At 57.5% G+C, this 15333-nt stretch overlaps 1 protein-coding gene across 4 annotated transcripts in view; it reads right to left on the bottom strand.

Moving 5' to 3' along the window:
- Nucleotides 1–2068: 2068 nt before the first annotated feature.
- Nucleotides 2069–15333, bottom strand: part of Nfatc4 (nuclear factor of activated T cells 4) — a 31225-nt gene continuing 17960 nt past the window's right edge. For 2 of the 4 annotated variants that reach the window (XM_055616489.1, XM_055616493.1), the window contains exons 3-11: nt 8567–9671; nt 7112–7274; nt 6286–6485; nt 5673–5845; nt 5306–5446; nt 4248–4303; nt 3900–4026; nt 3162–3740; nt 2069–2441 (exon numbers count right to left, since the gene is read on the bottom strand). In XM_055616489.1, the coding sequence (XP_055472464.1) occupies nt 2374–2441; nt 3162–3740; nt 3900–4026; nt 4248–4303; nt 5306–5446; nt 5673–5845; nt 6286–6485; nt 7112–7274; nt 8567–9561 (2502 nt within the window). In that variant the 5' untranslated portion in view covers nt 9562–9671 and the 3' untranslated portion in view covers nt 2069–2373. Of the gene's footprint in view, nt 2442–3161; nt 3741–3899; nt 4027–4247; nt 4304–5305; nt 5447–5672; nt 5846–6285; nt 6486–7111; nt 7275–8566; nt 9672–10698; nt 10820–15333 lie in introns of those variants that run through there. The other 2 variants (XM_055616498.1, XM_055616503.1) reach the window with 2 other exon arrangements.

Genomic DNA, 15333 nt, shown 5'->3' with positions numbered 1-15333 from the left:
AAAGGAAAGGAAAGGAATGCCCAGTGTGCCGCACATGCCTTGCAGTATGAGTTCCAGCCCAGGAGACTAAGAGATTCTCCAGACACATAATAGCTGCTCAACAAATATATGGCCACCACTGAGCATTAGTGTCCTGGCAGGAAATGGAACAAACCGCTGTAGGAGGTGTGTGGTGGTTGGGATTAGAAATGCCCTCCCCTCCCCCACCATGGGTGCATAGATTTGAACAGGGTGTGCTTTGGGGAAATTATGAAATCTTTGAGAGGAAGAGCCTTGCTGGAGAACATTCATCTCTTGGGTCAGGCTTTGGGGTTTTGTAGCCTCGTCTTTGCTTCCTGTGTGTGGTTAAGACGTGATCTCGCCGCATCCTGCTTCTGCTGCCACGCTTTACCCACTGTCATGGACATTCAGCCCTCCGGGACCATAAACCAAAGTAAACTCTTTCTTATGGGCTGCTCTTGGCCATAGCATTTCCTCACAACAGAAAAATAACCCATACAAGACAGTGAATCCTCACCACCGTAGCCCTTCATTCACAGGAAGACTAAACCATCCTGTGGGGAGGGGTGTGGAACTTGAGGAATGCCCATAATCCCTTCCAACATAAAAATGATAGAGTAACGACTCTGGATTGGAGTTGGGGGAATCTTGGACCCCCCTGCTAAGGCCTGGTGAACTGGCCAGCTGATGTCAATTTGGTTTGCAGCAGCCATATTTCAGGAGACAAACGAAAGAGATTACGAAGCAGCAATGGGCAGAGGGAAGGGGTCACTTGGGTTCTTCAATCTTCCAATCCTGAGTTAGTTTTTGTGGCTTTCCTGGGACTTCCTGGGGCTAACTGGATTCTCCCTGCTTTCCTGCAGTCCCAGGAAAAGTCCCAGGGCTATCTGGATTCAGTGAGCACAAAGAGCCTAAACCGCCTGGAGGTGAGGCAAAACGATGTAGCTGAGGCACGTGGGACCTCTATCCTGTCACAGACAGATCTCTGAATATCTTGGGTGTGCCCTCTCAGGGGGATGGGAGCCATCTAGCTGATTGTGCTCCATGTGTACCCTGTGCACCCGGCTCCAGATAAGCAGATGGGTAATGATGACTTTTCCTAGCAGTCAGGAGATGGACGAAGAAGGAGGAGGTGTTCAAGGTCTGGGGAGGGAGGTGGCTCAGTGGTTAAGAGCACTGGCTGCTGTTCTAGAGGACCTGGGTTCAACTCCCAGCACCCACACTGCGGCTCACAGCTGTCTGTAACTGCAGCTTCACCTCATGGGCTACCGAGACAGTGAACAGAGCAGACTTCTTGCCTGGGTCTGTTAAGAGCAATGAATGTACCAGCTATGCAGAAGGCCAGCATGGACATATCTGCAAGATAAGCCTGGAGCTCATGCATGCCTTGAGCCCCAAGGAATTCAGAGCTGTTAGGAAAATAGCCTGGCTTTCTACAGCCTACTACTAAAGTACAAATACTTCCAGACTGTCCTCACAGTCATCAAAGGTCAGAGATTCCATGGGTAGGCCCATGCCAGCTCTTCCTCATCCCCTCCCTCACTTCAGAGAATGAGCCTCTGGGGTCTGAATCTCCTGGGTTAGCATGTCCAAGAGTGGGGTGGAGACAGGAGTCCAAGAAGGCAATGTTCAGCACGCTGCTGTGGAGCTATGCGATTTTGAGCAAGCCTGTGTCTCTCTTTGAACCTCGGATTTCTCCCTCTCTAAATGAGTGAGAAACTGGGCTGCTGTTTTCTCACCTTGACTATAAATCAGAATCATCTGGGTGGTGGCAAGACGCAGGAACCAGAGAGCACAAAGATTCTGAGGCCTCATCCCAAAGCTGAGGAACCTGAACCTCCGAGGAGGGGAGAGGAAGGGAGCCTGTGGGGTCTTAAATCCCAACCTCAGCTCCAGCCAGGGAGCCTCTGGAGCTCCTGTGCATGCCTCAGGGCCCTCCACCAGGGAGATCCTTAGGATTCATTTCTCCAAGCCATACCCCATCTCCTCCCAACTTCTCAGCCTCCTTCGGCCAGAGCTGGAGTAAGCTTGCATCACCCTTTTCTCCAAAGAGCTCTGGAGCCTGAAGCACTGGTCAGCGAGCCATTTATTACCCATCAACCTGTCCAGCATCACGGCCTGCACAGCCGGGACATCATCTTCATCCCAGTCAGTTCTGGCATCCAGCCTCCGCCTCCACCCTCATCCTCTATCCTCTGCACTTCACTCCCTTTCAAGGCAGCACCAGGCCCGGGAAGGGGGCAGTGGGAGGGGCACACCTTAGCTGGGAGAGGGAGGGGAGACTGGAAGATAGAAGCTGGCTCCAAGCTTCTGGAGCCAGCACCCCTGTTAAGGGGGCAAGGAGGCAGGGCTTCTGGAGCCACTCCACGTGGCTCAGGCAGGAGGCTCTTCACCAGGACGAGCAGGGAAGCCACTCAGGTCTCGGCCAATGATCTCACTCACTGTAAAGGAGGGGCAGTTGACAGAAAGCACTAAGGCCGGTCTTTCCCTTTTCCAGAGACCGACCCCCTTCAATTCCAGGCAGGCCTCCAAGCAGGGCACATCTGGATTCCTCTTTTGCTGTGCCTCAGTCTCTCCAATGTCTCATAACAACCGTTCCTCACTAAAGTTTGCCCAGTCCCAGTTATGAGGATCCCCAGTCCTGCATCCTTTGCCTGCTCCTCCTGACAGCTTGGCCTACATCTGTGGCAGCAGGTTGGGTGTAGGTGTCATCGGTTGGAAAAAGAAGAGACAGAACAGGAATGTCTTCTTCACCAAGGTGGACTGTAGTCACCAGGGAAAGCTGAGGTGAGGGGAAAACACTCAGCCTGGCTTCCCACAAGCCACCGTTCCTCACCCACTGAAACTCAGTGCCTGCATCTACAATCCAGGCAACTGGATGAAATGAATGGTCTTAAAATACTTCTAGGGTTGACATTTTGTGATTAGGGCAGAGGCAGAGGAAAGGCCGGAACAGATACTCTGTGTGCCCCTCATAATTAAGTTGCTGGATTCAGGTGGCCACACACACACACACACCAAGGACTTGCTCCCAAGGCCTCTGACTAGCCCTGGGAGACTAAGGGTGCCAAGCCTCCAGCCTCCAGCCTCCAGCCTCCAGCAAACACGCAAACCGATCCCTTGCACTCACTCACACTCACAGCCCCCAGTCCCGCACCCACCTTCCTCCAGGGTGACACCCTGGACAGGTACATTGTCTCTGAAGCCGCTGCTGTAGCCACCCCTGGATTTCTCCTGCTCCGAAGCCCCCTCCCCAAGGGGATAGCCTGGCCCCACCTCATCGTAGCCCTCAGCAGGTAGGGGTTGGATAGCACTCTGGGGATGGAAGGACTCTTCAAGTGGTGGGGAGGAAGGGAGTGGAGGCCTAAAGGGGGCCGGAGGGGAGAAGGGAAGCCCCAGGGCAAAAGAGGAGCCCTGTCCTCCATACGGGTCACCAGAAAAGGGGCGGGGAAGGAAGGAGATAGATGGTGGGCGCACACCTGTGCTACCCCCGGCCTCGGGGAACATCCGCAGGCCTGATCTATAGGATGGTGGGGGCCCTGTCTGGGGGTACAGAGTGGGTGTGCTATAACCAAAGCTTTCTGACAGGTAAGGAGTCCCATAAGCAGGGTCTTCATGGGGATAGGAGGGGCAAGGGGGTCTGGGAGGTGAGAAGTCCATGTCAGTGCCAAAGGGGGGGCCCGACGCTGAAGGGAAGGCCCGGAGAGAGGAGTCTGGTAGGGGCTCCTCCTTGAAGATCACTGGGAAGATGAGGAAGCAGGAGGCTGTTGAGGTGCCGGCAATCCACACACACACACACTTCCAGCCTCCTTCCCTTCCAAGGCTTCATCCGCCCCTGAGCCCCTCACATCCAAGACCCACACCCTCTGTCCCCGACCATAGGAAGCCTTAGCTCGCACCAGGCAGAAACTTGAAGCTTTGGGTAGGACTGCGTTTCCTCCGCCCATTGGAGACGTAGAAGTAGACCTGGACGGGCCGAGACACCCGCTTGTTGCTGTACTCAGGGATGGTCAGAGTCAGTGTCACCTAGTGAGAACAGGGAGCCAGACAGAAGATCTCACATTGCCTCAACCCTTACCTCCTAGTTCCACAGCTGCGGAGCAAAGTCCATTCTCTCCCGGCTCCAGCCAGGCCAGAAAAAGTGACTCTGGAGTCCAAGCCCATGGGTAAAGGGGCCCTCTTGAGAACTTCCTATCTTCTTCCACCCTTCCCCCACAACCAGATCGGGCAGTCCAGGGCCATGGTACCTCACTGCTCTGCAGCCTGTTCACGGCAGCCTCCTCCTCCCACTGCAGCTTTCCATCTGTGCAGGAGAAACAGAGGTCCAGACCAGCTCTAGGGCTCACCCCGCCCCCAACCCAGTCCTCTGTCCTTTCTCCTCCGGCTGGAGTCAACCTCAGGTCTGGCACAGGTGTTTCCCAATGAAAGTGGTTGGGCAAAAGACAAACTGAGGCCAAAGGAAAAGGCTGGGACCTACAGGGAGTTAGTGATACCGCCTTGGGGCACTCCTGCCTACTACCCAGACATTCCCTCCCACGATGCCAGCAAGACAAACGGTAGGGTAGGAACGGGCCCCTCCTGAAGGGAGGCATAAGACCAAGTCTAATAACGTGGAGCCTCTGGAGTTGCTCCGAACTAACTCCAGGGTACTCAATGTGTGGGTCTTGGGGATGGACCATCAGTGAGCAAGGAGGAATGAAGAGGAACCCCACAGTTTGGTGGCCGGACCCAAAATCCCAAGTCTCTCATTCTCCACCACTGTAACTTTACTTTAGCTCTCATATTCACAGCTATGCTTTTATCTCAGGACAGGCCCAGGACAGTCTATGACAGTGTGAGTCCCCTCTTCACATATTTCATATTCAGGATGGTAAACCATCTCGAAGCCTGTTTCTCTTTAATAAGCAGGGTGTGCATTTCTTTAAAAAAAAAAAAGATTTGTCTTTATTTTTCATTTTCTGTGCATTGGTGTTTTGCATGTATGTCTGTGTGAGTGTGTGTGTCAGATCCCGGAGAACTGAAGTTACAGACAGTTGTGAGCTGCCACGTGGGTCCTTGGGAAGAGTGGCCAGTGCTCTGAACCATGGAGACACCTCTCCAGGCCCACGGATGTACTCCTTGCCTTTGCTCACTATCCTTGGAGTTCTGTAGTCACAACTGTCGCCCCTGAGAGACTGACTGTGCACAATGAGGGGGGAGATAAAGAAACTGAGGCTTAACCTGGCAGTTTGGTGACAGTGTCAGAGTTCCGCCTGCTGGGTCCTAGCTCTTCTCCCCTACCCTCTTCTCCCCAGTGGGTACTCACCAGGGCCCCTCTCAATGAACACCACCTTGGAGTCTGGCAGGAAGTTGGAACCAGTCAACACGAGCTCCTCCCCTCCCCTCACAGAGCAGGCACTGGGGCTGTAGGCCTCCACCTGGGGCAGCTCCTGGGCTGAGCGCTGGGCTGCAGAACAGCGCAAGAAAGAATCCTGGCTGGGTGGGCTGCAGAAGAGGCAGCCCTCCCAGCCACTGGCAGCACTAGGGGAGCCCTCTTTTTAGTGGGAAATAACAAAAGATAACCAAGAGCGGCATGAAATCAAGCAGGCTGTGTAAGGGCTTCTGAAGCAGAGACAGAGCAGACAGGTAGGAGCTGCAAGACACAGAGAACTGGCCAGGGCCTGCTTGCTCACAGCACTCGATGGGCACTGACGCCGCCTGCACAGAGACGACCTTCCCGCCGCCCTGAGGCACGTGAACACGGAACACCAGCCGCACACGCGTGTTCTTGCGCCCGATGTCTGTCTCACCCTTCCGTAGCTCAATGTCTGAGTTCCGAAGCTTCAGGATTCCAGCGCAGTCAATGCTGAAGGCAAAGGAGAGATGGTAAGCCCTTCTAGCCGTACCTGGGGCAGAGATGCATATCCCAGAGGGGAAGAACCCCCAACCCCGCCCCGAATCCAAGGCCATGAGTGTGTAAGGGTGTTTACAGGGACTGTTTTCTAATCTAGAGATGGCCTCTCCAAGAGCTCCCCAATCTCAACAATGCTTTCTTAAACATTAAGGCCAGAAACTAGCTGGGGATGTAGCTTAGCGGCAGACCACTTGCCTAGCATATGCAAAGCCGTAGGTTCAAATCCCAGGATTTTAGGAAGGAGGAAGGTGTTGAGTTGAGGGTACAGAACACTTGCCTAAAAGGCTGGACAGTGACTGGTTGTGATAATGACTAGCTCTTGTGGGGAAAAAGAAATGGGCCTCTCTGGTCCTAAGTCCTACAGGCTGAGGGGAAGTTGCCTGGGGACTTACTTGGCAGCCATGTTGTTCTCTGGGAGCAAGGTCATCTCCAGCACTTTGGTCCCGCTGACTACAGCTTCGTAGCTAGCCGTAGCCACCATCTTGCCGGTGATGCGGTGCACCTGGTAGAAGGCGTGCGGCCGCAGGCTCCTTTCATCTGCAGTGCCAATGAACATCTGGAGGGTCAGCGGCTTCTCACTGTAGCCTAGAAGCTGACACAGGGAGACAGAGGCCACCTATGTGAAAGCCCCAGTGTCTTTTAACCTCTATCCATCCTTGGATTTTCAGTCCAAGGATGGGAATGGCAAAAGATAAAGAACAGCCCATAAGGGATTCCCTGTGGGAAACTGGGTATCAGTTGTAGAGAAAATGTGGCCTCAAGTTCACAGTGTTATTCTTGGACGGCCTGAACTGGGCTGGGCAAAGGAGGAAGAGCTTCCAAGAAAGACTAGCCCAACTCAATATAGAGAAAACCTAACTCCCAGTGACCTTTGGCCTTGGCTGAAACCCTCCCCCACATCTGGCACGTCATCATTTTCCAAAGTAGACTTGAGGCTGATGTCCCATGGGAGAAGTTGCGGGGGGGGGGGGGGTTAGGAGAACAAGCGGGGAAGGGGGGCTAGGAGAAGAGAAAAGAAGAGCAGAAAGTATATCCGGGTCTCTGCTATGTACCCTTCCTCCCACAGTTCCTGTCCCTCCCCTAGGCTGCCTGCAGGGTCACAGCTGAGAAGGAGTGTGGGAAAGGGCAGTGCCATGATTCTGTGCACAGCTGCAGCCCGTTTACAGGGATCTGGGACGGATGGAGAGGAAGAAACTCGGCCGGCCTTCCGCCCCTTACCTTGACCACAGGGTGGCCTCCCGGAGCAGCCTTGACAGCTCCTCGGCTGCCCTCAGTCTCGTAGTGGGCCCGGTGGTGAGCTCTGGGCTGTACCTCAATCCTCAGCTCCAGCTGCTCATACTGGCTAGGCAGAGGCCAGTCCAGCGGAGGTAGGGCAGAGGTCCTGCAGAGGACAGGAGAACACGGCTGTCTGGTACTTCAGACCCATCAGGATCATGCAGGGTTTGTGAGGAAGGAGGGCAGAGTGGATATGGGAGAGGTAAGAAACCACAGCAAAAGTAAACCCCAAAAGCTCAGAAGCAGGGGGATTGACAGGGAACAGTCCTTCGTTTGAAGAGGAGGGTGTGGAAGATGACGATGGTCCCCCGAGACTACCTTCTCCTCCCAAGTTCTGGACACAGGGTTTGGAGGCTTTACCAAGAAACAGAGGAATCCAAAGGCCATGCTGGTCCTCCCGCCTGGGAGGAGGGGGGCCCAGGTTCAGCACAGAAATGCCACTTTAGACAGAAAAGGCATCAGACAAAGAGACTAAGGACAGAAACCTAGAGTAAAACCTAGGGCTGACTACTCTGCGACCAGGCTAACTTCTTCCCGCTAGTTGGGGTTGAGCAGGTAGAGCTGCGAGGGCCAAGGGCCACTTTTCTGGAGTTGTGCTTACAGGTACCCCGCTGGTAAATCTCAGCTGCCCAATTGCCTGTGCACACCCACCTGCCCCCGCTGATATCTGGCAACGTCTTTTAATTGCTATAACTAATGCAAAAAGGGGCGTTACTGTCTAGAGAATAAAGGCCTGGGAGGATGCTCAACCGTTAGACAGCGTCCAATACAGCCCTGCACGAGTTCCCCACCTCAAAACAGTAGTCTGCTGAGGTTGAGAAATGTTGGTCTGTGGGAATCCCAGAGGATCCCGCTTCCCTCTAGAAACTTTTCAGGATGGAGACAACCCAGGCTGACATCCCGAGGCTTGGGACTATTGAAATGGGCAGATTTTTTTTTCCTTGAGAGTAGAAGGGATAGACATGCAAGTTTGAATAAAAATTCTTTGACTCGCAAATCTTTGTAACTTCATTCCGATTTAAAGTGATGCTCTTAAGCCGTGGACCTAGAAATCAAGGGCTGGAGGAGGGCTGTTCTGTCTGTTCTGTCTGGCTAAGATCAACGTGCCTGTACCAGGGCAGAGCTGGAGGTGTGGGAGACCCCAAGGAACTCAGAATTCTGAAGGGCTGGGATGAAGAGGCTTTTCCAGGAGTTCCATGGGAGGCTGAGCTAAGGCTCAGCCCATTGTCAGTCAGCTGGCTCTTCAGTTCAGTGACTGGGGCCCTGACGTTGTAGCCGCTCTTATGAGATGTGGAGAACACCTGAAACTAGGACCTGTCTTTAAACTCATCCTTTGACCTTCCTACCCCCGGCTTACAACGGGTTGAGGAGCGCAGGGGTGCAAGATCCGGCCCTCACCTGAAGATGGGGCTGTGCCCCCCAATCCGGGCCTTGGACCAAGCAAGGGGAGAAGGCACTGCCAGGTAGTCCATGCCAGCCGCCTCTTTCCGCAGAGCGCCTGGAGCTCCTGGAGCGGCCACGGCCTCCTCCGCGGCGGAGGGCGGCTTCCCGTTGCACGAGGCAGGCTCCTCCGGCCGCGGCAGGGCCGCCGCCTGCTCGCTGGAAGTCCTCCGGGTTTTCTGAGGGACGCTCTCGGTCGGCGGCGCACCCCCATAGTCAAAGGGGCCCGGGGAGCTGGGGTCCCGGACCAGAGGCAATGGGGGCGGTGGAGGCGGCTCTGGCCCGTCTTCCCCAAGGCTGCCCCGACGGGACAAAGCCGGGGAGGCCGAAGACGGGGTTCCAGAACTGGAATAGCGCCGCTTGCCGCAGGGAGAAGCAGGCCGAGGGGAGGCGGGGACGGGCCCCGGGGCGCTGAGGAGCAGCCAGCCGTCCTCCGGCGCTCGGCCCCCGGCGCTCGGGCCGTAGAGGCTCCACGGGTCGTCCGGGGTCCACGGCCTGGGAGACGCCCTGGGCGAGGGCAGCGGAGAGCTCAAGCCGAAGCGCGAGGCCGCCTCGTTAAGCTCGGACTCCACCTCGTCGCAGGCCGCGTACAGCGCCGCCTCGTCCGAGGCGTCCGAGAAGAAGCTCCACGAGGACAGGCTGCTGCTTCCAGGGCTCGGGCTGAAGAAGGCGCCTCCGCCCTGGCCGCCCGCCTCTCGGTAGCCCCCAAAGCCCTCCGGCGGGGGGTACTCTCTGGGAGAGCCGTCCCCCCAGGGTTCAGGGGCGTCCTCCAGCGAGGTCGGTGGGTCAGGCGTGGGCGAGATGGAGGTGATCCGGATGCTGGGACACTCGAGGACACGGCCGCCCCCGGCACCTCCCGCGCTCCCTCCTGGACCCCCCAGCCTCACCGACCGAGCCGGCTGGCTCTCCCAGGTGCCAGGGGAAGGGGCAGGACGGGGCGGTGGCGAGTGCATGCCTGGCCGAGGGGGCGGCGGTCGGGGAATGCCAATAGGGGCAGCACCATAAGGAAGGGTTTCCCCCAGGCCCAAACGGCAGCACGAAGGGGCATCCTCTGAGTCCAGCTCTGTCAGAACGGGAAGAGGGGTAGAGGGAGGTGGGGAGAGAGAAGCTGGTGAGACGTCTAGGTTCCTGGGACGGTCACCCCCAAAGCCTGACACGCTCATGTAGGAGGAGTCTCCTAGACAAAAGCAAAGTTGAACCTCAGAGGACGGAAACCTCTGACCCCCTGGTCCTGGGACCTAGGGTACCAGAGAAGGTGGGGCTTAAGGTGAGGACGGAGGGCTGCGCTGGGCTGGGGAGTCCTAGAGCCCGGGCCTGGAGGCCTGTTTGCCCGGGCCGGGCTGGGGGCGACTCACACATGAACCCAATTAGCGACGGTTCCCAAACCCCCAAACGGTGCTGGCAGAAACCCCAGTTACCAACGCAACCGTGGCCTGGGGGTGGGAGGGATGGGGGCATGTCTGTGGTGACGAGGGGAGGTGGCTCCTCCCTCGTCCCCCCCAAAAAAGGGGGCGGGGTGCAGCCCAAGGGTGATGCGTGCGGGGCCCAGCCAACCGGGGGGCGGGGGACAGCAGGCAGCGCGATGCCGTGAGAGCGGCGGCCGCCGCCCCCGACTCGATCCCCGCCATCTGCCTCTCATTGCGGCCAGACGTGGGGGGGAGGGCGGGGAGGGGTGCCCCTGCGACGCCCGAGAGAGCCCCCAGCCCCAGGCGTGGCGTCTGCAGAACCAGGCCTAGGTCCCGAAGCCTCAAACTCCCGAGTCAAGTCAAACCTTCCCTCCCCAAGCCGGCGCCCCGAGCTCTTAGGGGCCGAGGTTCCCTCCGCACCCCATCCCAGAGACAGTCAGCCTGGCCAGGAGGCGGTGCGTAGCGAGAGCACCCCCACTCCCACCCCGGGCGCGACCTAAAAAGGAAGAAGCGGCGCCGTGGCCCCCAGCCTCACTTCCGCAGCCTCGGTCGTCCTCGGCTGTCCCTCGGCCGCTGACCCATCTCACCCCCACCCCCGCCTCGAGGCCCCCGCGCTGTCCTCACTCCGATCTCCCAGACCCTTCGGCCGCTGGCCGAAAGACCCCTACCCAGCCCCACACTAACCTTCCCCAGGGCCCCCGGCGCCCAGCGGGGGGGCCTCCTTTTCCTCCCCGAACACCAGCTTAAATTCCAGCTCCTCATCCTCGCAGCTGGCCGCCCCCATGGATCCGGCCGGAGCCCCCAGGTCCCGCCTGGGTTGGGAGGGGGAGGCTCTGGACGCTGCTGGAGCTTCACGCGAGGGTGGCTCCCTCCCTCCCTTTCTCCGAGACGCCTCCTCTTCGGTCGCTGCCGCCTCCCTCCAGACGCCCCCTCGTTATTATAGCAACTTTTCCAAACTTTTTTTCTCCCAAACTTCTTCAAAGCGCCCCCCCCCTCCGGCTAGCCTGTCCCTGATTGGCTATCCGGGATGCTCCGGCCCCTCCTCCAGGGATGAGATGGGAAAACCACGCGCCCCTAGTCTCCCCCACTCTCCCTCCTCCAGTCATCTCTCCAGTCCCACCCCCTCCAAAGGGGGAGAAAAAACTGAATTGAAAAATGGTCCCTTCAAACGTCCTAGGACCCTAATGGTACCTATTGGTCCGCGGCTGTGACAATCATTTCCCACCGGGGGCCCAAACCTCAGCCTATTTAGTCCCAGCTAAGTGGGGGGGGGGGGGGAAGGGGGGAATCCGGGGTCCGACTGCCTTAAAGAGGCCATATTCCGAGTCTCCGCGTAGCGGGCCCACGGTACATCCTTCCTTAAGATCTGCAGAGTATCGGGGCCACCTCTCCTGCGCTTTCGGCCGAGGGCTGAGTTGAAGAGAGTTCTAGGGTTGAGAGAGGCTCTGGGCTGCCCCGAAGAAGTCATCCCTTCCTCCCCCTCGCTGGGACAGCTCCACCTGGGCCTCCGGGACCGGCCACCCCCACCCTCCCCTGAAGACGAAGAACTTTTAGCCCCTTCTAAGCCCGGCGAGCCTCCGGAGGCCCTCAGCCCTGCTGGGCTCCGATCCACGCCAGGCTTTGCCGATTCCCCGGTCCCAGCCACCTAGATAGGCCATTAATTAGCCCCCACGGAGGAAGTCGGCCTCCTCCTCCCGAAAGCTGCAGGCCAGAAGGGCTCTCCGCTCCCGAGGCACCCCGCTCCCGGCCCGTCTAAACTCCTGGCCAGGTTTAGAGAGGGCCAGAAAGCTAAAAACTCAGGCCCCAAGGCCGGACACCTGTCACCTGGGCAGGGAAGGAAGACCCGGCCTGGAGTCACCAGGAAGGAGGCACAGGACAGGGGTCTCAGTGGGGGCGCAAGAGCGGGGCCGGGTTGGCCGGAGGCTGCCGGGGGCGCTGGAGGCCGGAGAGCGGCCGCCGGTCCCCGCGCACGCGCCCCCGCGCCCCACTCCTCCCCGGGAAGCCTCGCTGAGGGCCAGCCCCCCACCCCTCAGGCTCCGGGCCGCGCCCCCGACAGCAGCCAAGCCCCGAAAGGGTTAAGCGGCGGCCCTGGGTCAGACGTTTACAAACACTCGGGAGCCGGGCGGGGACCGCGCCCATTACGCTAATGAGAACCGGGCTCGGGGGGGGGGGGGGGGGGGGGGGCGGCCCGCCGGGCCCCAGCGCCCGGGCGGCGGGGCGGGCCCCTCCCCCGAGCCCGTCCTGGGGTCCCCCCCGGCCCCCGGGGACCCCGGTGACGCGCGGCGCTGCCCCGGCCGCAGGCCCGGGGAGGGGGGGGGCGGGGAGGAGCGGCCTGGCGGGCTGGAGGGAGGAATGTTCCGAGGCCGAGCGGAGGGAGCTGGTTTGATTTTTTTTTTCTTCTCCCCCCTCTCTCCTACGGTTCCTCTCAGGTTACACTCCCGTCCCGCTTCGCCCTGGCTCTAGAGGAGCGCGCGGTCGGGGAGCCCGGGCGCAGCCACCACCCTGCACCTAAGGGGGTGCGGGGCAGAGGTGGGGATCCAGCGGGCCCGCTCCCCCCGCTCGGCGGCACGGGCGGACGCGCACATTCTTTTCAAATGTCATATTTCCTTTGATCCTGGGCAGCGTTTCCCCATGTGTCTGGCTCAGCTTCTGCGCGGCCAACCGCCTCCCCGCCCCGCCCCGCCCCGCTTTGTCTCCCGGCACAGCCTCCCCGCTCGCCCCCGGGGAGGGCAGGCTTCGCCCCGGCTCCCCTCTGCCCCCGGTGACTCAATTTCCCCGCTGCGGTATTGCAAAAGGAAGGGGGCCGGAGACGACAGCTCGGCGCGAGGGAGGCCTGAATGTCAGGGAGACGGGCCGGGGCCGGGCAGACCCTCCCGCCGGCCCCGGCTCGGTGGAGGTCGCGGGCCGGAGCCTAGCTTATGTCGCCCTACACGACTGCCCCCTGGCGACCGCCAAGCGCAGCTGCCCTCCCTCCCTTGGCGGTTTCTCGGGCCACCTCGTCGAGCGCACCCCCCGGAACGGAGCCCGCTCGTGACCCGCTCGTTCTAGAGCAGCGGTTCTCGGCGCGGGGCTCTTACCGACCTTACACAGGGGGCGGCGGGGGCCCGCCTCAGACCATCGGAAATACCAGATATTTACAATACGATTCGTAACACCAGAGAAACTACAGTTCTGAAGTAGCAACGAAGATAGTTTTACGGTTGGGGTTCCCCGCAACAGGAGGAAGAGTGTTAACGGGTCGCAGCGTGAGGAAGGTTGAGAACCCCTGTCTCTTGCAGTGCAGGCTGTCTTGGAACTCCTTATCCTCCTCCTCCCCCTTCTCCAAAGTGCTAGAACTATGAACTCATAAGCCATTCCCAATTTGTGCTCTGTATTCTAATAGGTACTTATGCCACAGACTCGGAGGTGGACCTTAGCTTTTTTTTTTTTTTTAATTCCACAAAATACAGTCTCTTTGTAAATGATCCAGGTCAGACAAGGCATGTGGTTAACTCTGATAGTGCCGTTTTGTAGCCATTTGGTATATCCCTGTACACAAACATCATCTTTTATGTGCGTGACAGCATGGTAAACATACTTTTTCTCCACTTGCTTTTATCCCCTCGGTTAATAAATGGCATCTGGGCCTCATGTCAGGCCCGCAATCTCGGTTCTCAGGAGACTTAAGCAGGAGGATTACCAGTTCAAGGCCAGTCCTGGCTGCATAGCAAGATTTAAAAAAAAGAAAGAAAGAACGTTGTTGTCTATAGATCTTCTGTAAGCACTTGTGCATCTGAAGGCGGCAATCACTCATAGGACCGAAGAGGGCTACATTGGCGGTTCAGGGAGTCATCAGCAAACTTACCAGGCTCTGAACCCTGTGAAGTGCAATGAGGCAACGCTAGAGCCATGAATGCGACAGGGTAACCAGCTTATTTCTGGTTGGATTTCAGGCCTGATCCATGGGAAGAAATAGGCGCTTCGGACTGTAACGCTGACCAAGAATCCGTGGCTGGGGGCTCGCCGCAGTAAACTGACCACACAAGGTCAAACTGCTCTCTAAATCCTGTCTCTGCAGCCCTGGAGCAGCAGAGCTCTCGGACCCGTTAGAGGCCTCTTTGTATACTGGATGGTGGTTACCACAGAAAGCCACAACTGGCCGAAGAGCAGAGAAGTGGCTGCGGGAGCGCTCCACCACAAACAGAACATTTCTATCGCTCCACACTCGAGAACCGTTGAGGAAGATAGGGGAACAAATGTAAGAGCCAGAGGTCAGAGAGGACCCAAGCCAAACAGTGTCTTCTGGGTATTGTAGGACGAGTTCACTCATGAACTCAGAGCGGCCGTGGTTGCCTGCACACAGTCAACCCAACAGTCTAGTATAGAGGGGCTCATGAGCCCCCAGCCCTGACAAAGGGGCTGTTGACGCGTGGTGGTTCCTGGAAGGAGCATCAGTCTCCTTTAGAGGTGTGGCCTCATGCCCATGGTTAGATGGGCAGCACAAACTGGACTCAGAGTATTATTTAAAAAAACAAACAAACAAACAAAAAAACAGAAGATGATTGGATGGGGCTGGAAGACAGACAGTGCAATGGTTACGAGCGCTCGATGTTCTTCCAGAGGGCCCAAGTTTGATTGCCAGCGCCCATGTGATGTCTCACAACTCTGTAACTCCAGCTCCAAGGTACCCGATGCCCTCCTCTGGCCCCTGAGAGCACCAGGTATGCATACGGTACCCAGACACACACAGCCAAAGCATTCATACACACGTAGTGAGATCCTGTCTCAAAAAATATACATATTTAAAAAATATTTTTCTCTATAAGAATTTTTTTCAGTATTGGTTGTGATTTAAAAAGAAAAGAAACATAATAAGCAATCACCAGAAAAGAATACAGGGCCAAAAGTGCTGATGAAAGCCTTTATTCCCAACACTCTAGGCCAAGGCAAACAGGTCTCTGTGAGTTTAGTAACTCTCAGGCCAGCCCAGGACTGTCAAAGGAAAGAAGCAAGAAACAATGAGGATGAGCTGAAGAGATGGCTCAGTAGGAAAAGCACTTGCCATGCAAGTGTGAAGCCCCGAGTTCAAATCCTCAGAGCCCACCTTAACAGGGCAAGTTAGGAAGATCGCCTCTGCAATCCCCGTGTTCCCAAGGCAGGGTGGAAAGACTGTTCAGACAGGAGAGTCTCTTAAAGCTCACAGGCCAGCTAACCTGATACAGTTAGAAATGACAAACAAAGAGGTGCTATCTCCAGGGGGAGTGCTAAGACAACCGAGGTTGTTTCCTGACCTACACACACACACACACACACACACACACACACACACACACACACACA

The sequence above is a fragment of the Psammomys obesus genome, unplaced genomic scaffold, assembly GCF_907164565.1.
Source record: "Psammomys obesus unplaced genomic scaffold, mPsaObe1.curated_primary_1811, whole genome shotgun sequence".
NCBI lineage: Eukaryota > Metazoa > Chordata > Mammalia > Rodentia > Muridae > Psammomys > Psammomys obesus.
Note: the sequence above shows the minus strand (reverse complement) of the source record. Positions and strands in the feature narration are given on the sequence as shown.